The sequence below is a fragment of the Ischnura elegans genome, chromosome 3, assembly GCF_921293095.1.
Source record: "Ischnura elegans chromosome 3, ioIscEleg1.1, whole genome shotgun sequence".
Taxonomy (NCBI): Eukaryota; Metazoa; Arthropoda; class Insecta; order Odonata; family Coenagrionidae; genus Ischnura; species Ischnura elegans.
This window is the reverse complement of record NC_060248.1, coordinates 33796839-33820398: the sequence shown is the minus strand read 5'-3', so window position 1 is coordinate 33820398 and position 23560 is coordinate 33796839. Positions and strand designations below refer to the sequence as shown.

Below are 23560 nucleotides of genomic sequence, written 5' to 3'. Positions count from 1 at the left end.
TCGCTCTGGATTATGAATGAGTAGCTGAGTGTACCACCTTCACACTTATTCCTCTTGTGATTCTCCTCTCGCGAGTCTCTCTCTCTCAAAGCTTCCCGACCTAACGTCTCACCTCAAGCGAGAAAATACTCGCGGACAACCTGTTACGCAGACTCGAAAATTATTCATCCGTTTGCCGTTGCTTATTAAGCCTTCCTTCCTCTATGCTTGCGTTTGTACCCCTTCCATACCCTCTCCGTATGAGCCGTCAACTGTTAATAAAGCCGAAGGAAAACGTGGGGGAAAGTGCTAAATCCTAATTGCTGTAACAGGATATCGTTAAGTAAAACGGACACGGAAGTAACTATGTGCGGTTTTGAATTTTTCCAGAAAAGGAGGTATTCTGACGAAGCATTGGTCACCATACGGACCATGATCCAGGATTGTATTCGAGAAATATTTATTCCATCTATCCGCCGAGATTGCCTAAAATTTTTCTTCAAAGTTGATGTCTTTCTGATTTCCATTAGGTTAATTTTAAGCCAACATCTTCTTCAAATAGAAATATGTTCCTTATTTTCATTGTTTTCCATGAATATAATATTACTTAATATTAATTTGCGTACAAAATTAAAAGTATTTAGTTATTCTTCTAGCCATTGTCAAAGCCGTTTTTAAGGTAAACGAGGTAAATATGTGGGGATACCATTTGTAAGGAATTTTATTTAGGTTTGCACAGTGTTACAAACTGGATTCCTGTCGAAGTTTTGGTGTCAGAAAAGAGTCATTCAAATTCATCAGGGCATAATCGTTTGAGAATTTTTTGTTTCTTCGGTACCACATAAAGGTTATCAAATATATTATTATAACATGAAATTATGTACCAAAGATTAATTTTACAGCATGAGAATCATTTGACTTGAAATAATCCTAATTAGCCAAGTTGGAGAATCTCAACCAAATTTTGTAGAAAAATAAGATTTTACCTGCATACTGGGTATAATAAGACGCATAGAAATCAAGTAATCCATCCATACATTAACTACTTGTAAAGAGGTTCGCTAAGCTTAAATGGAGTTCTATATGCGGATGTTAATGCGTGCTGGTTGGTTACGTAGCTGGACTCAAATAGCGTATCTACCCATGTAACAGCACTTCTTCTTTAAAAATAGCCTGGGAATTCTCATGAATAATGATAAATTCCTTGAACAAACGGAAGCAGGCTGTGGTACTCGTACAAAGGCGTGAAATGATTATGCAAAATACCTCTGAATGGAATGATTAAGCGAGGAAAAGAAAGGTGATGGGCATTTAACTCCTTGATAATATTTATGTTCAACTGCGACCGCTCGCTTTTGTTTCGCGTATTCATTTTTGTAAACGGATTCACTTTGGCAAATTGTGGTTGTAATTGTAAGATACGTATTTCACGATAAAAGCACTCGGAGGTGATATTCCTTTGAAACTCAAACCGGCGAATAAAGAGTAACTCAGGATCGATCATCGCGAAGTACAAAAGGATTGCGTGCAGCGGTAATCTTATGGGAACGAATAAAACCACGGGGAAATTTCTTCCTATGAATATTCACGTCTCATTCCGCCGTTTTGAATCGAGGCGTGATATCTTCATGAACGCTTAGCTTCTCGGTTTGGACGCTTGCCTACTTTCTCTTAGCAAGTAAAAGCTAGTGGATATGATCCTTTCCTTTACTTAAACGCAAATTTAATTTTGATCACGTTTTCGAAGTATTCCACTGTGTGATTTTTTCAAGTATTATGTACCATTCCTTTCCTACTGTGAATTGAAGAGGGAGGCTAACGTGTGCATCCTACAGTGCTGGAAGGAAAGGGAGGTTCCCAGATTACTTCTTTAGTACTTCATGGGAGCTTACTTTAATCGGTATAATACTATTATGAATAAATATGTACCATTGTCGTTTACCATCATATTATATCTGCAGGTCGTAACTTTAGTTTATGTCACGTATCCTGAGGAATCACATCGTAATTATCGAGATGTGGAAATTTTAAGCATGATAAAACTGAAATCCGGTTCGCAAATTTCCTTCTAGGTTGTAACAATACGTTCGTACAACAATTTTCCTTCACTTGACTGCCTGAAAACCCTTAAAAAATTAATTTAGATTCTTTTAAGGGGTAAATCCTATATATTATGATCACATCTGACATTGTAGAGGCTATATTGTACCGCTGTATTTGCTATTGAAATTCCGTCCTCATTTGTCAGTGATTGGATACTTTTCAAATCCTATCACCTGTTAATAAGCCTACATTTTTGTCAGAGTTAATTTGAGAGACACCAAGAGAAAAGTGTTCTGCATGATTTTGCAACGGATTTGCATTGACCAATGTGCTAAAAACCGTATTTAAGGAGCTACTTCTCCAAATTAATAATGAAAGAGATGGGCTGACTATTCTCAGGTAGGTATTATAGAAACAAGGTGATTACGTAGAAATAAAAATCTGATGCCAACAGTAAAATCCCAGCCTCGTTGTCATTGAGGGAAATAGAAATAGTTGATCTTGACACCTCACCTTCTACGTGAGTATTTGATTCAATGGAAATTTAGTTTCGAAATAACCTCCCAAAATACGTTATTGCCATAGTTTGCCTATGAGACCCATCAGACTTATAGTATGTGATGTTGAATTTTACCATTTTAATACTAGTCGGTGGCTCAGTAAAACAAAATAGCTTTCTTTACATTAACCGACTCTAGTTTCAAGTCCGATTTGAAGAGTAACAGCTCTCGTAGCGTCCCATAAGGTTCGCATCCTCGCGGCGTAAAAGCTGCGCATGCATGGAACCATATGCCCTTTGAATGATATGAACGGCTGAGAGAAGGACAGTGGGTAAGGATAGGCTAAGAATGCGATTTGAGAAGAAAATTTTCAATCATCATCATCATTAGTCAACAATACCAGGATTTATTTTATGCAGCTCTCAATTTCACTCTCCTATTCGCTAGTCTTTTCAATGTCAATAATTTCTTCTCTTTTACATTCTATATAACCTGTCCGACGCAACACATTCGTGGCCGTCCCTTTCCCTTCTTCCCTTTCATCTGTCCTCCTACGATTATTTTCATCATGCCATCGTTCCTCATAATATGATCCTTTAAGTTGTCCCGACTTTGTAATTGTTTTTTAGATGGCTTCTCTTTCCTTCCACTCTTCTTAGTACTTAATCGTCACCTACTCGGCCAATCCATTTTATCTTCATCATTCTTCTGTGGCACCACATTTCGAATGCTTCCTCCCTTTACCTCTCTGCTGCTGTGAACGTCCAAGCCTCGCTACCATAGAGGAACATAATCCAAATGCATATAGCATCTGGTGACTTGTTTCCTTAAATATTCCAATGCGACTCGGAATTCCATTTTTTTAATCTGGCTAGACTGGCAATTGGGCGAGACTGGGTTCTCGCGAAGGGAAAGAGATACCCTGAAGAAAAAGGAGCATACCCTCGGAGAAAGGATCAGGAATTGGGCTGAGTCTTTAAAAAGGGGGAAAAAAAGAGCGGTGGTATCATCCTCTCCTCGAACCCGACTCCAGACTTAATGAGCCCATTAGGTTATCCACGTGGTGCAGTTTCCCCGGCGGGGCAAACAAATGCTCGCAATTAATCTCGGAAGTAGGCTGAAATTCAATTTCTGCTGCCGCGCCGCCTCCTTACATTTTTCGCATCCCCGTGTGACGAATGCCGTCGTTATGCCTTATGTGCCTAAAGACTTCTCTTCTTGCTGCTTAGCAACTCCGCAGACTAGTCGGGCGGTGAAAGGCATGGCCTTGATGGATTGTCGACGTGTTTTTCAGCTGAAGTTGTCTTCCTTTCTTCTAGCCGCATACTTACCTTTGCATAAATAGGAGTTTCGTACTTACAGAGAACATTAATTTCAGTTGAATTTCTTTTTTACGAACTTTCCAATATTATCGCTATGAATAGTCAATGCGCACCATATTTTTCTTATTTTCCAAGCAATATTCCATACGATATTCCTAGTTTATCTCATAAATGTTACTAACTTTGAGACTTAGTGAAATTAAGACAATAAGTGCTCATCCTTTTCAATGTCAAAGGATAAAAGTCTGTTTACCGCATAAAGACAAAGAAACTGTATAAATAATCGGTTAAAATTAAGATTCATATTTAATTATCCATTTTTCGCGTTATACTGCGTCCTGATTTGCCGAAGATAAGTTCAGCAAATGATCTTCCTACCATCAACACGTCGAAAGTGGTGGGTAACTTTTTTTCTCCGTCTTTATAAATTCCACCTTGACCCACTTTTTCTCCATCTGTTCTCTGATTTAATGCCTCTCTGAGTGGTCTCCTCTATGGTTGGTGGAGAGGATAACTCACCTCTTGGTTAGTGTTCTTCAGTTTTTCAGCGGCAATCTTTTTTAAATATGTATTAAATACTCGAAAATACTCGCACACGTAGGTACAGTACACGTACAAATGCATTCAAGCGTAGCAGACGTAATTATTCAATGCATCTAATGCAACGCAAAATTAACCTAAGAATTTTTGTAGGAATTCATCAAATTAACTGTGCAAAACAAAATTCCAAACGTCTAACATCGCTTTTATTTTCTAAAAAATAGTCTTCTTTATGGAAGTGTCTTTTTCGAATTTGATTTTTCTCTATACCCAAAACGCAAACTTGCTCTTTTTGGAAGTGTGTCTTTTTTTTTTATTTAATTTTTCTCTACTCGTAAAAGGCAAACGCTGAACGCAAAAATCAAAGCGTTAAGCAATATATCAACTTACTTGATTTATTCGTTGTGCATTTTCAACCCTAGAAAAGTATATAAAACTTCCATGGATTCGTCAGATAACTGTTCAAATGTTTTTAAAAGGAAGCCATCTTATATCCCCTAGCGATGATCGGAGGTCGTATATGTTTCTCGAAGAAAAGGGCATGATTGATTTCAAACTGCAGCAAAACTTGCTCGGATATCGTCTTCGGAATGGCACTGATATAAAGCGAAGTTTATTGAGTACATGATCCTCTCCAACTCTCTCCAAGCATGCGTATTGAAAACGTAAGAGGATTTGACTTTAAATATTTTATGGAGGTGAGAGAGGCAGGTGAAGAATAAATAAATCCATCACCTTCTGAGAAAAATCAGTTTGGCAACGTGCCTGAAATATTCAGCCGAAGCGTTGGAGGATTGTATTGACGAGATACAAAATAAATGATGCGAGTTGGAGAGAGTGATGGCATCCCTGTTACCCAATTGAATGTGAGGAGCTGGCTTGTAAGTCGATCCTTCGCGAAATTCCACCGCCTTAGCTTCGGATTTTCCAGCGTTTTCTCTAACATCCAAGGCAATCTCAAGCTTCTATCCTGTGAAAAAGCAGCACTTTCACTTGCATCTAAATTCCGTAGATCAGCAGCCAGATCAGAGGGAGTAGAACGAAAAGAGTGGATTCTCGTGGAATATTGTATGCTCCACTCAAGCTACAGATTTTGTTTTGTGAATACAGGAGAGAAAACGTCTCATCCATAGGAAATCTAAAATTTTTTTCTTGGGGATCGGGTTATTGTGGGGAATTGGCCTCCCATCATGAGGGCCCGGGTTCAGATCCCGACAGGGGCAGGGAATGTTTAGATACTGCCAGATCCCCGCTTGAGTGCCTAACCGTTTAGAGTACAATGTTACCATTTGGGAATAGACTTATAAAAATTCGTGAAAAATACATTTCGTATCTGTGATTACTTTATTGCTTTTTTTGTGTAAACATAGTATGGAAATATTTTTTAAGTGAATCTCATGACTTGTGTATACATTGGTCGTTAATTATGCCTTTTCAAATTTGGTTATTTCCATCACCACCGCAGTGAGTTGGCGGTTTATTCGATATTTTTCCCTACACTCGCATCTCCAGTAAAAAATGCTCATTTATTCAAAATATCAATATATATTACGTTGTAAAACTTAGTTTTTTAGTCAATTGTATATTTATTTTTCAAGCAATAGCTAAATGTGGTGGAGTTTCCCCACTTGGGAACATGCGTAAAAACGCATTAAAAATTTTTGCTCGGGCTTTCTTTCATATCTCTTAATTAAAGCAACAGAAGCAGGCGAAATGTTGTGGAATGACATCCTGTGGGTATTAAAAGAAAACCTGTGGAAAAGTGCCATCTCTATTTTCTTGTAATACTCTCTTAATTAGTTGTAAAATAAATAGGACATTTATTTATTTATCAAATTGTCCACATACAGCATAGTTTACCATTTTATAGTGGCACAGTATAACAAACATAAAAGCACAAACACAATCAAACATAATTAATTTAAATAAATAACAATACATTGAAGTAAGAAGCTCTTTGACCTTAAGAGCTTACATTAAGGTAGGAAAGAGCGCGGTTTGTAAAGGAGTGGTTTGGAATGGAGAACGGGTCAATGTGATCTTGAAGGGAATTTATGAGGGAAGAGAGGCGGGAGAGGATGGAACGTTTGGTTAGTGACAATCTGGGAATGGGCACATGGAGGAGCGAATGCGTTCGAGTGGGTCTGCATGGAACTTTAAAGTTTAGATTGGAGACGAGACATGCAAAAAAATAAAAATCAGTTGGAAAGTTAGTTCGATCTTGAAAGGGTTAATGGATAGCACTTCAAGAATAGCAGTCCACCGGTCGGATGGGGCATTAAGTAGTCCCATTGGCACATTTCGTTAAGTGAAAACTAGTGCCGGTGGCGGGTTTCTCTTTACTCCACCGACAAGGATAGTCGATAAAGTAAAGCGAAGTTTATTGAGTACACCATCCTCTTTAACTCTCTTCAAGCAAGCGTGTTGACAACATAAGAGAATTCGACTCTATACATTTTATAGAGGTAAGAGAGGTAGGTGAGGCGTTCACTCTCTCACTCAATCAGTAATTCAACTAGAAGGTTGATTGGAAAGTCGGATAGGTGAGGATATAGCTCACCCAAGATTAAGCCAAGGGCATATGAATGTCGCACGTTCAGGGTAGGGGGCCAGCTGCTTGCACTTGATCTTGTTTGGAGGTGCTCTGAGACTTCACCCGGGATATGAACACGGGACCTCTATGCCAGAATCCAACCCATCTACCCACTAGGATACAACGAAGTATGTATGAAGTTAACATTTTTATCTGCGAACTTTTCAAGAAAAGAAACAAAGCCGCTAATGACGTTTGCATCACTACTCTATTTTCGAGAAAGATAGGTAATGCTTTGCTCCGATTTGTGGTTTTCCAAGAGGTACGAATTGAGGGATGAATAGGAGAGATATGGAAAAAATTGTTGGTTTGAAGATAGGGTAATACAGCAAGTAGCATTGAATGTTAGGTTCTGTTAGTACAGGGAAATGGATGCGGTGGGTTGGCTGTAGGGGTGTTTAAAAAATCAATAAGTTGAGATGGATAATCAAAGAGGGATGCTCGAGAAAGTAATTTCAGAAATGCAGTTCTCTCACTGTTTCCCCTCGCGCTTATCTTTCGAACCATGGAAAGAATGAAATGAAAAATAGAGCGGTGCGCACTTTTTCTCTTGTGCGCTCCCCCTTACCGATATAGTTTTACCTCCTCCTCCACCCTCCACCCCCATGCTTCATAGCCGTATCCCCTCTTCTCCTAATCGTTTTATCTTGATAGAACGTCTTTTATTATCGCTTTTGCGAGTAGCAGAGTACCAATTGTATTTTGCCGGAGTAGGAGAGTTTACTGTTGTGGCTTGTTTCCCCCCCCCCTTGCCTCTCTCGGTTATTTTCGAATTTCTTCCCGCAGCGTCTTTAGCTCAAAAAGATTTCTAGTGGCGGGGGGTAGTATCAAGATATAGATGTGCAAATGGCCCTTATACCAATATCATTTCAGTGTTCATTATTTTGGAGTTTTAATATTTACAGGTTCATTTTTTGCTTCATTTTTCAATCTATTTATTATTACCGGGCTATTTTTAAAAAATCCATCTCCTAAACCATTTTGTAGATAACTTAATGGCGTCACGAGCTCATGCCGAGCGTTTCAACGGATCTCAGCTATTCAGACAGTGTTTTTATGCGTTTCATGGGTCATGGTATTTATTTAATTTTTGGTTTTTTCCCGGTGTTTGGTTGTGAATTTCCCAGAAAAAGTCGAGCCTCGCCACCTGTTGGCGATACCACGAATTGTCGAGTTTTCGTTTTGGTTTTGTTTTTGGTTTGTCACTCCGAGAATGGGAGTGAATAGGCAGTCGTCCAGTGAACTTCGCAAGCATATGAGCAACCCCAGGAGAAGGAGCCATGTCGCGCCCCCGACGGGAACAACAGCAGCGGTGAGTGGTATGCCATCGGCCCGGCTCGACTTTGATTTAAACAATTTACAGTCCACATTTAAATAATCACGTTCGGAAGTGATCATATGGTCCTTCGGGCCGGATTTGTCGTTGTAGAATCAGTGTTGGTGTTAGAATACTTTTGGTTTTCCCTTTTTTGGTTGGTTTTATTAGGGAACGTTGAAAATGCCAGTGATCGACGATGTAGAGTTTCGTATTGCATCTCTCTTAGCGAAGATGGGTCGTATTGATAATGTCGCTAAAGATTTCGAAAAGAATTCGAGTGATGTAAAAAAGAGGAATTTATTACGAGCTATGACGGACCACGTGGATAGTCTTTTGGAGGAATTCAATGAGGGTATTTTGAAATTAGCCTCGTTGTACGCGAAACAGTCCCCTCCCGTCGAAAAGGACAAGGAATTGCGTAAGTCTACGGAGGAGTTCGAGGCTATGTTTTTTAATACTAAGGCAATTCTTCTGACATATTTCCCAGATATAGAGCCACACTTAAGGTCAACGACGTAATAGCGCTACGCTATATGGCCATCTTGCGACCGGGGAAAGTAATTCAACTCATACCGTAGCTCTCCCTAAGCTCGATTAAGTCGCGTTTAATGGCGATTTAATGCAATGGCAGTCATTTTATGATGTATACCTATCTGCGGTTCATGAAAACCCGTCCTTGAGTGACGTGCAGAAATTTTTGTATCTCAAATCTATTCTTAAGGGGGAAGCTCATTCGTATGTTTCGTCTTTACCTGTGTCCTCGGCGAATTACTCGGTCGCGTGGGAGAGTTTGAAAGCGCGCTATATGGACTCAAACAGGTTGACTAATGCCTATCTGGAGGCTTTGTTCGATATCAACCCGATCACCCGGGAAGGTCAAGCTATTCGCAAATTTTGCACATTAATTACTGAGTATGTTGGTGCGTTAAGCGCTGTGGGGCATAATGTCGAAAGTTGGTCGGTCCCAATGCTTTTTATGTTGCGCCGCAAACTCAATTCCGTGTTACGGGAGCGGTGGGAAAAGGTAGCGCTCAACGTTGGTGAGCCTTCCCTACAAACATTTTTTGATTTTTTAAGTGAGGAAGCCAAGATTTTGGAAGCAGCCTCATCGTTTCATTCAGATACTGGTCGGAATAAAAGGCCCCATAAGCCAATGCAATCTTTAAGAAAGTCTACTAGTATGGTTGTTAATACTGATAGACAAAGGGTCCAGAAATCGTGCCCAAATTGTTCGTTGCCGCATTCTTTGGAAAAATGCAGGAAGTTTTTGAAATTGTCAGTGGGATCTCGGCTAAGATTAGTTAAGGCTAAAGGCTGTTGTTTAGTTTGTTTCAGCCAAGACCATTATTTAAAAGATTGTGAATTCAAAATGCCATGCCCTAAGTGTAAATTGCCTCACAATGAATTAATTTGTTTTGCCAATCGTGAGGGTTCATGTTCGAAATTAGATAAAGATATTACTGCGGTAGAGCAGAAGCAGCAAAACCCTCAATTAGTGAGCGCAGACCCAGATGAGACGAAAGAAAATCCAGTTCGAGAGGTGTCTTCTTTCCAAACGTGCACTCATCGGTTGGGGTCTGTCGTGATGCTTGCGACTGCCAGGGCGATCGTATTGGATATTGATGGCAATGGCCGCGTAATTAAACTCTTGCTTGACACTGCAAGTCAGGGAACCTTTATCACGGAATCTTGCGTTCGAAAGCTACGGTTGAATTCCAATAAAATTAGAACTCCTATTTGTGGGTTCGGAAATAATAATTCCGTGATATCGTCTGGAATTGTCAGTTTGAAAATGAAACCTTTGTCTGAAAGCACGTTGAAATTGGAAGTCAAAGCTATGGTGGTTCCTCATATTGCTCAATGCCCAAAATTATCGGTCTTTAATAGATCATGGCCTCATATAAAGGGGTTGAAACTTGCGGACCCGAGCTATTACGATGAGGAAGAAATAGACGTATTATTGGGGGCAGAATGGTTTGCGCGCGTGGTAGTTAACGCGCCGATAATTGATCCTCCAGGGACACCAGATATTTTGCCAACTGTTTTTGGCCATTGCCTAATGGGAAAAATTGAAAATAAAGCAAATCAAATCCGAGTGTTCTGCTCAACACTTGGTGATAATATTGAAGGTTTACTGCGAAAGTTTTGGGAGTCTGAGGAACCTCCTAAGAGATATCAGTGTAGTCCAGAAGATGATGCTTGCGAGCAGCATTATAAGAACAATATTTCTCGTGAATTGAAACAGTATGTTGTTCGTTTACCTTTTATCTCATCTACCCCTGAATTGGGGCAAAGCCATGGTTCCGCGCTGCAAAGGTTCTATATGCTAGAACGCAGATTAACCAAAAACTCCGCTTTACGCTCGAAGTATAACGAATTTATGAAGGATTATTTTGAGCAAGGCCATATGATTGTGGCAACGAGTGCCCCATTGAGAACATCTTATTACATTCCGCACCATTGCATTTATCGTTCGAAGGCGGAATTATCGCGATTTAGAGTGGTTTTTGATTGTTCTATGAAAACCACTAATGGCATATCATTGAATGATGTGTTGCATAAGGGTCCCAAATTACAAGTGGATCTAATCGAAATTTTGATGCGCTTTCGATTGCATGAGGTTGTGGTGATCGCTGATATACGCCAGATGTATAGAAATATTAAGCTACACCCGGCCGATTATGATATGCAACGAATATTTTGGAGATTTAGTCCGGAGGAAGAGCTCCAAGAATATTGCTTGACCACTGTGACTTATGGAATGAAATCAGCTCCATTCTTGGCAATTCGGACACTTCATCAGTTGGTATGCGATGAAGGCGCAGAATTTCCACTTGCATCTCGAATACTCCGAGAAAATACTTACATGGACGACATAGTTTCTTCAGTTCGAACCATTGACGAAGCATTAGTATTGCAGAGCCAATTAAAGAAGCTTTTAGATCGTGGAGGATTTGAGTTGCGCAAATGGTTGAGTAACCAGTTGGAACTGCTAGAGAATGTACCCTCAGAATTTTGCATTCTGAAGCCAGAGTGTTTTACTTTTCAGCATGAAAACCAACCTGCCGCTGAAATTTTGGGTTTGGCATGGAATCCTAGGAAGGATAAATTTTCGTATAAGTTTGAGGCTGGATTTGGTGTCATCACGAAAAGGACCATATTGTCGGAGGTGGCTCGCTTATTTGATCCACTTGGATTTATTAGCCCTGTCACATTTTATGGAAAATGGCTCATCCAGCACCTTTGGCATTGCGGACTTGAGTGGGATGACACTCCTCCCGAAGAAGTGGTTGTCAAATGGAAACAATTCCGACATGAGTTACCACTCATTTCGAAATTTGAATTACGTCGTTGCTTGAAAGTAGACTCGGCAATCGACCTTCAGTTGCACGCCTTTGCGGATAGTTCGGAGAGGGGATATGCGGCGGTGGTTTATTTACGAATTGTGAATTCCGACCAGACGGTTGCCACGTCATTACTGATAGCTAAGTCTAAGGTGGCGCCGATCAAGCGGATATCATTACCTCGATTAGAATTATTAGGTGTGGTTTTGGCTACTAACCTTATTGATTACGCAAGAGATATATTGCTCCCTCACTGCGTAATTTCTGATGTTGTCGTATGGAGTGATTCAATGGTTGCTCTTCAGTGGATCAAGTCATCTCCTCACCGCTGGAAATCATTTATCGCAAACAGAGTCACTATGGTGCAAGAGAAATTATCTCCGAACAAATTTCGGTATGTTCCATCAGACTCTAACCCTAGTGACATAGCATCGAGAGGAGCCCTTCCTCGTCAATTGATCGAGGACGCAGGTTGGGTGACGGGCCCGTTATGGCTAAGTGAACAATCGGAGGCATGGCCGAGGGCTCCCAGCCTATCTCGCCAAACGGATCGTGATGCCCTTGAAGTGGAAGCTCGAACAATTAATCTCCATACGGCACTAGAGGAAAACACGCTGACTTGGTTGTTGATGTTTTCCTCATTTTCACGACTGAAGAGGATAGCAGCATATTTGCTGCGATTCATTCATAATTGTAAGCACCCTAACGAGAAACTTATTGGTTATCTCACTACTGGAGAGTTGGACCAGGCTGAGGTGCGGTTGGTAATCTTAGTGCAGCGAATTGAGTTTCAAAAGGAATTAGATTTATTACGGAAAGAAGAAGTGCCAAGTCGCTTAAGAAAATTGAACCCATTCATCGATGAGGAAGGTGTCTTAAGGGTTGGAGGCAGATTGAAGCATGCCAAAATTGCATTCAGCCAGAAGCATCCAATGTTGCTTCCAAGTTCTCATCATTTAACGGCTTTGATTATCGATTATTATCATGAGACCTACCTACACCCTGGGTCACTTCATTTGCACTGCCTTATCCAGTCGAAATTTTGGATCATTAATGCTAGAGACGTTGTTCGTCGAAGAATATTGCACTGCATTAAATGTTTTCGTGCAAACCCCAAACCGAAAGAGCAGTTTATGGGCAATCTACCGCCCTCTAGATTGAAAAAAATGAATGCTTTCAGCATATCGGGTGTTGACTATGGCGGGCCATTTGCTCTAAAAATGGCTAAAATCCGAAAATCTAAGATATTAAATGGATATATTTGCTTGTTCGTTTGCTTTGCAACAAAGGCAATACATTTAGAGCTTGTTTCGGATTTAAGCACAGACTGCTTCTTAGCCGCGCTAAAGCGGTTTATCGCTCGTAGAGGCGCTGTGACAGAAATCCATAGTGATAATGGTACTAATTTTGTAGGGGCACAGAGAAGGATGGCGACTTGGAGGAAAGTAACGTCATCAACTGACTTCAATGACAGAGCCGAACGATATCTGGGTGGAAGAGGAATCACATGGAAATTCATACCACCGGGCAGTCCTCATATGGGAGGACTATGGGAAGCCGGGGTAAAATCGGTGAAAAGGCATTTGGGAGCATCACTCGGCGGTCAAGTGCTGACGTACGAAGAATTTTACACGGTGTTAGTACAGGTAGAAGCTGTATTAAACTCAAGGCCTATTACTCCAGTTAGTTCGGATCCTAACGATTCTGAAGCTTTAACTCCTGGCCACTTTCTCCTACAAGAACCAATTTACGCACTTCCTGAAGAACTGGAGCATGGTAATAGTGGATTGGGGAGACGATGGAGTTTGCTGCAACAAGTAGTAGGGACATTCTGGAAGCGATGGCAAAATGAGTACTTAATGACTCTGCAGCGGAGAGGAAAATGGACCTCAAAAAGTGGTAATATCAAGGAGGGCGACTTAGTTATATTGAAGGAACCGAATCGTAGCCCATGTAGGTGGAGACTTGGCCAAATAAACCGTTGCTTCTTAGGGACAGATGGCTTGGTTAGGGTTGCTGAGGTTAAAACCGAGCAGGGAGTGTTTAGACGGTCAGTAAAAGATTTGTGTCCATTACCTCTATCGGGTAATTAACGTTTGAGGTCAGGATTTCGTTTTGTTTTTTTTGTAATGTTAGGTTTAGTTCTGTAGTTGATAATTTAGTGTTTCGTATTTGTGAACCTTTCCGAGGGCTACCCATTCCTATTAAGGCTCCTTGATGGCCCCCTTGGAGTGAAGAATAAGCAATCCTTTCCTTTTTGTTTTGTCTTTCCCTCTCCTTACCCGAAGTTGAGGTTGGTTTAGTTAAAGTTGGACTATATGATCACATTCGAAAGGTGAAGTAATATATGATTGTTTATCTATTCGATATTAATTTAATTGATAATTACTTTTGGTTTTTTTTTGCTTTGAAACGTTGTTCCAAGGGCGGGGGAATGTTTGGTTGTGAATTTCCCAGAAAAAGTCGAGCCTCGCCACCTGTTGGCGATACCACGAATTGTCGGGTTTTCGTTTTGGTTTTGTTTTTGGTTTGTCACTCCGAGAATGGGAGTGAATAGGCAGTCGTCCAGTGAACTTCGCAAGCATATGAGCAACCCCAGGAGAAGGAGCCATGTCGCGCCCCCGACGGGAACAACAGCAGCGGTGAGTGGTATGCCATCGGCCCGGCTCGACTTTGATTTAAACAATTTACAGTCCACATTTAAATAATCACGTTCGGAAGTGATCACCCGGCAAACAATTGCAGTGAAGTTTTCTCGGGTTTCACACCGGGTCAGGTCCTCCATTTCTCCTTCCAACGTTTCGATGGACAACTCGCCCATCGTCATCAGGGATTCAGGAATCCAATGATTGGATTCCTGAATCATTGGATCCATCATTGGATTCCTGAATACCTGATGACGATGGGCGAATTGTCCATCGAAACGTTGGAAGGAGAAATGGACGACATGACCCAGTGCGAAACCCGAGAAAGCTTCACTGCAATGGTTTTTATTGTTTGTTGCTGTTTTCATTATTGTGAGCAATTTACTTCCCTCAATACAGTAGTGCATCTGAGTGACCAAGTTCACCATAACTCAATTGATGTCACCAACTTATGAAAAGTGTATGGACACTTCGCGTTTTATTACTCTAAACTTTTGAGAGATTAACTGAATTGGGGAGATGTTTTTTTCTTCTTAATCTATGTTATCCTTTCATCTACCGAATTCTTTAAATTAATGGAAATTTCGAGTAAACAACCGTAATAGAATAAATAAAATTTAAGGTGATAAATTTGTTGATATTTATCGACGACGTGTTAATGAAGACGTGGTCTAAGTTAATATTTTCCATTCAGAGGGCCTCATCACGAACTCTCTAATTAAATTAAAGAAAGTGCGATTTTTCGGCTTCAATGGGTGTCACGAACATTTTTATCGCTATATTCCAGTCACGTAATGTGTCAGGTTAACCGAATTTGACGATAAATTTTGTTTTCTTGATTTTTCTCTTTTGTAATTCATTTCCAGCAAATTCAACACTGACGAAGAAAAATTATAATAATTTGAATGAAAATGGTTTCTCGGCGGACAGGGTCGACAATTTATCTGCTCCTTAGCAAGTTCAATGTTACCCTACGGGGCAGAATTGCATTTCTTCGCTAATTCATCCTGGCGCTCTTCCTGCCATTCACTCGTTTTCCTCTCGCCCCTCCGTTCCTTATTCTTACCCTTTTCACTTACTTTTCCCCTGTTTTGCGCATCCATATGCCATAAGCTTTTGCAAGGACTGCCATACTTCAAGCCTCACTAACCGGTGTTTTCGTCTCTAATGCTTAAGGATAGCTCAGCGCTTCTTTTATCATAGTTTTCTCATTAAAACAGAAAAATGAAGCACCGCCATGCAGCAACGTAATACTTACCTAGGTACTCTGATGATAATTGCAGGAAAAGAATCGTTAGGTACATAAAAATATGACGGACAGGGCGACATACATTTCTTTTACCTACTTTCTCATCTCCATTTATGTAGCCCATGTAAATGAGCATCAGTGTTAGTTCGTCTTCTGTTTATTCAATCGGCGAAAAGGAATTTAATGAAAAGCACTGAGAATGGATTTTGGCTTCCAAAAAATGTTAATCCTCGCTTGAAACTATGAAAAATTCTCTCTTACTAAATGAAGAATACCTACTGCTAGTTCATGTGTTCCTATGGTGCTTAGGAAATCCAAAACTTAAATCCCCCTCGATATTTTCGAAAAAAAATAATACGTTTCGACAGATTCATATCGGATAGAAATCATTTTGAAGGCAGCAAATTTAATTGTTGACTCGATTCTGGAAAATTTGGCAGTGGAGATTTATGTCTGGTTTTCGCTGGACTCATCAATCAAAGAGAATTTAACATCCCAGGAACCGGCGTATTTTGAGCGTGCAAGAATTTATACGCCGTTAAAATATTTTTTACTCTCCACTCTCTGTCTGTTTGAATTAATACGAGCCAGCGAGCAGAGAATAAAAATCAAACTTCTCATCAATCAAATCTATTCAATACTAGATTGCTACTTTTAGTCCACGATCAGCTTTAAAGACTGAATGTGATTTTAAAAGTGATAGAATATTTTTATTCATCTTTTCCGAAGTAGTATGTCCGCATCGCATGCATTTCATAAGAACTACAATGCTATGCTGTGCTATCCCTATGAATTTCTTTACTTCTCTGGCTTTTAATACGCATTCTTTTCCGTTTTCAGCGCTCTTTAGGTTCCGGGAATACGACAACAACAGAATTATCTACGCTGCAATGGGTGCTTAACAGTCAACAATCAAAAGGTAAGAATATAGCTTTTTTTCTTTTCTATTGGGATCAAATGTCATTTATATTGTAATTAAATTAAATAATTAATGATTAAAATTAAAATTAAAGTGTCACAAGATCTCGTTTAAACTTCGTATTGTGATAGAAAAAGAAATTTAAGACAGATAATGAAATTTTGTTCAAGCGTCCGATGGGCCTTAGTTTCTAAGATATTATCAGTAGAAAGTCCAAGAAAAATGCCTATATATATGCAACCGGAGATATGGCAATACCGCAATATATTTGCCATTCATATTGACGGAGATTTCTACCCGTAAGTAACCAGGCTCGGGTAAGGGCGTGGAAAGGGTAATACTTCAATTACATCGCAGTATTGTTGTGTCGTAGGTTGCAAGAGCGTCCCGAATATTTTAAAAGGACTTTCTATCGATAATATCTCCAAGACTGAAGCTCATGGACGCTTTACCGAAGACAATTATATCTTAATATTTCTTCTATCATACTGTAAAGTTTGAACAAAGTGATGACTCGTGGGTACCTTGCCTTGTAATAGTTAACAGTGGGTGCTTTCCTCCCGACGTTATTACTTATTAATACATGCTGGTGCTCATAAAGTCTCCCAATGTACTCTAAGGCTGAATCATTGCCCGTTATCAGTTTTTCCTATTTAATAGAAAGAATTTCGCTGTAGAGAACACTACAATGCCAGATCAGTTCATGTGATACCCATAAAGGATGTATTCTTACTTACTTTGTCCTAATAACTTAGGATTATGGGCTTCATTTGTCAGTTGGCAGCAATTAGGAGTTCATTTGCTCAGTAAGGTATTTGATAAGGGGCTCGTTGTGTTTTATTGAAGTGAATTTGAATTTACATTAGGTAAGCATCAAGCAGTCCCGAAATAAAATTTTTATTCAAAGTACATATATTGATACTTGCTTGGTTTCCACTTTCATACAGGGAATTCCGAAAAAAATATTACTTTACAATATTATCATTATATCGTCATTTTATAGGATTATTTACACCACTCTTACCACTGGGAATTCGTTTATAACACCATGAGTATAAAATTATACTAGATTTTTCTGACGAGGAATGTAAATTATAGAAATTTCGCACTCTCATTGAATTAAACGCAGCTGGAAATAGATTTACCAGAACTGATAAAGAAATCCCAGTTAAACTAGACATCCCATTATATTTTTCTTGGAATTGATAATTGACAACATTTCTCGTAGTACAAAACTGTACTCCACGAAAAATATCAGCACCATATGAAATATTAATGGGGAAAAATGATAACCCAGATATCCGGCAAATGAAACTGGTTTGATTGGAAAATGGAAATTCTCGATACTTAAAATTTAAGAGACCCTATCTTCGCGAAAAATTTCGGTTTAATCAAGGATGATTGGTAGTCGCGTCAATATATGTGTCGGACATCCGCAATCTTTGTAATTTATTACTTCGTGAATAGAAACTAGCCCCGCGATTTAACAGTTGCCTCCTGGAAATTTATTCTTTGTTTGATGAATTCTGTTACGCATAATAATACGAGAACGCGTTGTTAGAAACAGTAGCAGAGTAAAAGGGACTTTTGTTGATTAATTTGCGGGAGGCTATTCAAAAACCAGTACCAAATGCAAGTTTACGACATGATTTCCAGCGATACATGCAGACCAATTATAATTTAAAAGAGCAATTTGAGCTACTAATTACGTAAATTGAGCATTTCCAGAGATAGAGAATCAAGATACCTATTAAATTTACGAGGATAATACTTTTATCTGGGATAGCGGGAGAAAAACAGGTGATAACTTGCTGAGGGTTATGCTAAGGGTTAGAGTTAGGCACTTAATACTTTGAAGCCTGTGGTATTTTCATGTACGGGTTTCGAGATACAGGGTTTTTGTTTTTTATTTCGTTTCCTAATCCGTAAAAGGTACATTTAGGAGCCGCAAAATTACAGCACCTTCCATAGAAGAGGACAAGATAGCGAAAGAAAGAGGCTAAATAGATGGGGCCCCGAGAAAAACGCACGGAATAAAATACGACAGCCCCAGCTCTACTCGGGCTCGGGTCCCAGGCAGAAAATATGCATTCCTAGATATACTCGGGCATAGGCTTCAAAGTGTTAATACAGACCTTTGAGATCTTACAACCGTTCACCTACCCGTTGAGGATTGCCTAAGACAGTCGATGAATCGGCTTCTGAGATATTTATCCTGATATGGTTTTGTAATAGGAGGAGACGACCAGCAGCAGGGTTAACTGGCCAGATTCTGGGTTCAAAACACGGGAGAAGCCTCTGGATACTATCAAACACAAGACACCCAAGTTCAAGGTGGTCCAGGGAAAGGTACCGGTCCTTGTATTCCGAATGTTTGAATTACGCGTGCCTGAGGCTTGGTGCGAGAAACAGAGGGCGTCCGTTTACCGTTTACAGTACAATATTCCCATTGGGAACAGATTTATAAACATTCATAAAAATTATATTTCGTATCATTAATTACTTTTATAGCTTAGGTTATGTAAATAAAGTATGGATATATTTTTTAAAGCGAATCGCATGACTTGTGTATACATTGGTCGTTAACTATATCTTTTCAAAATTGGGTATTTTCATTAACTCTGCAGTGAGTATGCGGTTTATTCGATATTATTCCCTACACTCGCTCTCCAGTAACAAATGCTCATCTCTTCAAAAGGTCAATACGTATTGCATTACTGAAACTTAGCTTTTCGCTAAGTGTAAATTTGTTTTTCAAGCAATGGCAAAATTTAGTGGCGTTTCGCATAAATACGATGGACGTTTAGGGGGGAAGGGGTAAAGCCGATTCTCTGCCAATTCCACGTGGGAGAGAGGTACGGGGGTCCTAGCAAGTATCACGTAGCCTGTTCCCGCAAGAAACAGTGCAAAACTTCGATCTTAGAAATATTAAATACTTGTCTTAACTAATCTTAAATTAAAATAATTAAACATTTTTTATAACAAATCCAACGCAATGAAGCAGAGATCGACGTATTTACTTATTTCACTACCGCCGTAAACAGCTCTATACGCCCTTTTACATCGGGGTTATTAACATGTTAACAATTTTACATACACAAACAATCATACCCAGTACATGGGTAACTTACTCAGGTGGGACTCGAACCCGCGACCTCCTGTTTGGCAGGCTAGGACTTTACCCCACAGCCACCAATGCCGGCGAAAAGACGCATTTAGAACAATGTCACGTGAGGTTTGAGGGAGGGGGTCGGCAAAATCTCACGATATCTCACTAAGTATGGATAGGGGGCGTTCAAAAATCATCAAGATCACCTCACGTCAATGGACACCCTCTTAGCTTTATCCTCATTTATCCTAACCAATATTCGGATTGAATCACTAAATAAGTGACTGCGACTAGCGGTGTTTTTTCTTCCAAGTCTAATTGGTATTTTGATGAACTATCTTGGAACGTATTCAATATCAAACGCCATCTACCGATCCAGGACCTCCCCAAGACGGCCCACAGCTCTCTCGGAGGCAGTCCGGGGAACAGTGGATCCGGGCGCACGGCCAGGACGGCAGGAGGGACGCGGCGGACTCTTTGACGGACGGCGTGGTGGGGGAGGAGGGTGAGCGCCTGGCGCGGACCTTCCTCTCCTGCTTCCCCACCGTCCTGAGCCCGGTGGTCCTGCTTCGCCTGCTGCTCCACCGTCTGCTCACCACGGCGGCCGCGCGTCTCTCCCGATGGAAGTCCTGCGCCTCCCGCTCCTCCCTCGCCTCCGCCCGGGACCCTCCCCTGCAGCAGCCCCGCTCCCCGAGGTCCCGCGCCTCCTCGGCCGACACGGCGGCTGCGCCCGCGGACTTCCTCGTGCCCTCGTCGGCGTCCTCGACGGGATCCACGGCGGCAGCCGCGCTCTTCACCGCCGCCGCGGAGACCACCAACTCGCTGCGGAAGAGGAGGAAGGTGAGCGAAGTCCCTCCCTCGAGATTACCCGTACGCACGAAAGTTAGCAAATGTTTATACTAGTATTTAAACTTTTCTCGGGATTACGCGAGGGTAAGATTTTCTGAACAATATCAGGCGAACAATATCTACTCGACTCAAATAGCACCAGAGGCATTTCAGACTTAGTCAACCGAAAAAATCAGCCATAGTCGAGCATAGCCTGGATGTAGACCATGCTAAAATAAGGTGGGATGATCCCAGAGTTTTATGGCGTTCAAATTAATTTTGGGATCGTTTAACTAAAGAGGATATAGAGATAAGTCTGGAAGATAAAAATGTCAACAGAGACCGGATATTCGATCAGCAACTCTTGTAATAGAACTCTTACAAGAATTATGATTGCCAGAGCTAAGTCTACGCTGGACCACGGTTCTCCCGACTACAATCGCGGCTAGACCAATCCTGCCCCTCCTCATGCTGAGCTTCAACGGTCACTTCAAATATTCATTCAGTAGCCATGAGAATGGGTAACGAGTCGGAACTAAAAACGTCGGCGCTCTTAGAAAATCTTACCCGCGTGGAATCACGAGAAAATTTTAAATATTATTTTCGCCGGGAAAGTGTAAAATCTCGCTTACACTGGTTTTGAAAATTTCTCGGGTGTCACACCGGGTAAGGTCCTCCATATCTCCTTGCAATGTTTCGAACTGCAACTCATACATCGTCCTCAAGGATTCAGGAATCCAAGAGTATTTATTGGATTTCTGAAGGAATCCAATTGGATTAAGGAATCCTATTGTATTCCTAACTGTCTCTCTATGAATCTTTGTCAATGATTGGATGAGTTGCACATCGAAACGTCGGAAGGAGATATGGAGGACGTTATCCGGCGTGAGACCCAAGAAATCTTCACTTTCATTGCTCGAAATGAAAACAGAGTATAGACGGAGGCCCATATCCTCACCAATAATCCTTCAAATAGTGTTTAAAGAATGAAATCTCAATCAAAACCTCAGAAAATTACATCCACCTTTTAATGAAATACATAATTAAACGAATATATTGCTTAGCAAAACGTCGTACCCTCTCGCTTCCGTAGGTCAACCTCACCGTGGACTGCTCGGGCACCAGCGACGTGTCTGCCTCCACGACTCCTCAGCCTCAACAACCCCAACAGCAACAGCAGCAGTCATCTCCCCCCGGTTCGCCCCTCACTGTTCGGGGGGTCGGGGGCAGGGGCCGCTCCCTCGCCGAACAGCAGCGCGCCTCCGCCCCCGCGAGGGTGCGTCCCCCGCCCCCGCCGCAGCAGCAGCGCCCCCTGCCGCCCCCGCCGCCGACCCCCGTCCTCGCACCGCCCACCCCTGGGCTGCCCTCGGCCGCAGACGCCCTCGGCCTCGTCTCGTCCTCCGCCCTGCTGCCGGCCGTGCCGTCGGCCGCCGGACCCGCGCCCCCGCTCCTCGCCTTCTCCCTCCGCTCGCCTTCCAGGGAGAGCCTCTCCTCGGACCACTACCGCCCCCCGGGGTCGCCGCCCAACATGCACCCGCTCACGCTGCCCGGAGGACCAACGTCGCCCTCCTCGCTTCTGAGGAGGTGCTCGTTCAGGTAAGTGCAGTGGACGGTCGGAAATTTCAAAGGAATGGGAGAGAGGTTAAGGTGAGGAGGAGCAATATTTATAAAAGATCTCGATTGTAAAGTTATTGGCCTTCATGGCGTTAGAATAAATTTCTCACCTACCAATCCTAAGATTCATCACCAACATCATTGATAAACGAATATATTGTATGCCCACAATTTATTTACAGAGTACAACAGGTGTTCCGATTGTCATACAATCATCCTAGGGTACCAATGGTAACTATGTTAGTTACTATTTTTAACTAACTTAGTTACCATTTGTACCTGAGGATAATTGTATAGCAATCGAAACACATGTTGTACTCTGTAAATAAATTGTGGACATACGATATATTCCGTTTATCGTTAGTTATTTTCCAAGACATCTCTCCTAAGAAAGTTGAGTTTACCATCATCATTGGTCAACAATACAAAGATAGGTATGACGTTGCTCTCCACTCAATTCTCCAATCAGCTAATCTTTCCACACCGACGTATTTCTTCTCGTCCACGTCCTTCTTTGCCTAATCCATATATTTCATGTGGGCATATAGCATTCGAATAAATAGGCTCCCGGCCTAATTGATGTCAAATCTGCGTATCGCTCTCTGATTGCTCGCAGCATGACGATGTGAATTCAATTACGATTTCCTAGGGTTGCGCGTTCGAATCCCACCTAGGGAGGTATCCCCTATGAGGGACGCGGTGGATTTTGATCGTTCAACCATAATTGCTGAATATCCCCTGTAGTAAGTACACACTGGAACTGTTTTCTGGAGAAATTAATGTAAATTAATTAATTTAAATGGATGCTAAAATTCGTTTCACAAATATATTTAGTTTTTTTGATAATGTGCGTGAAGCCTGAATCACACAGTAATTATTTATTTACATTCTACGCCACAGACCCCATAACCTAGTGACTGGAGGTCTCATAACACTAAGCAGTACGTGATTACAATTTAAAAATACGTTTGAATGGTGAGATATTTGAATACCTGATTTAACCTATCATTTATTTTTTAAAAGTTATGTTTGAGCAGATACTCTTTCCTATTCCAATCATATTGGGAATATACTAATAAATACTTTATCAGACCAATCGAACCGGTATATTCAGTATAGTTTCCTGTCCAGAGAGTTATCTGTTCAATAAATACTATTCTAGCACTCCAAGTACAGCAGCTCCCGGCTTAATTCGCGGCCGACCGAGTAAGAGCTGCGTAACGCTCTATGATCGTTTGTAGCATGGAGATGTGGTTCATCGGTATTCAGCTCTCTTTGGCCAAATGTACTCGAGTTACACTTGTGCTTTCCTTTTTCTGTTCTTCTTTTCGCCTTAATTAGGTAAACGTCATTGAAGATAATTTCAATTTCGGAATGCATAAAGGTGGTGCTTTAATACCACGGTGGTAATTTGTGATGAAATCAGGTGTTTGCTTGAATATGGCCATGACTTCACCACTAAACCATTGTATCTAGTGGAGACGAATTCAAATACCTGAGTCCGCTCACATGGAACGCATGTCTTTTATTAACAGTTTGAGTTCGTGGATTATGATG

At 41.1% G+C, this 23560-nt stretch overlaps 2 protein-coding genes across 2 annotated transcripts in view; both read left to right on the top strand.

Annotated features, from left to right (window-relative positions):
- Positions 1 to 21695, top strand: part of LOC124155160 — a gene marked incomplete at its 3' end in the record, with an annotated part of 37945 nt that extends 16250 nt beyond the window's left edge. Inside the window, exons 8-10 of the mRNA XM_046528876.1 lie at positions 16374 to 16452; positions 19941 to 20401; positions 21483 to 21695. Coding sequence (XP_046384832.1) covers positions 16374 to 16452; positions 19941 to 20401; positions 21483 to 21695 — 753 coding nt within the window. The remainder of the gene's footprint in view (positions 1 to 16373; positions 16453 to 19940; positions 20402 to 21482) is intronic.
- Positions 21696 to 21859: 164 nt separating this feature from the next.
- LOC124155644 (1-phosphatidylinositol 4,5-bisphosphate phosphodiesterase epsilon-1-like) overlaps positions 21860 to 23560 on the top strand; it is a 359516-nt gene continuing 357815 nt past the window's right edge. Inside the window, exon 1 of the mRNA XM_046529648.1 lies at positions 21860 to 21985. Coding sequence (XP_046385604.1) covers positions 21918 to 21985 — 68 coding nt within the window. The 5' untranslated portion in view covers positions 21860 to 21917. The remainder of the gene's footprint in view (positions 21986 to 23560) is intronic.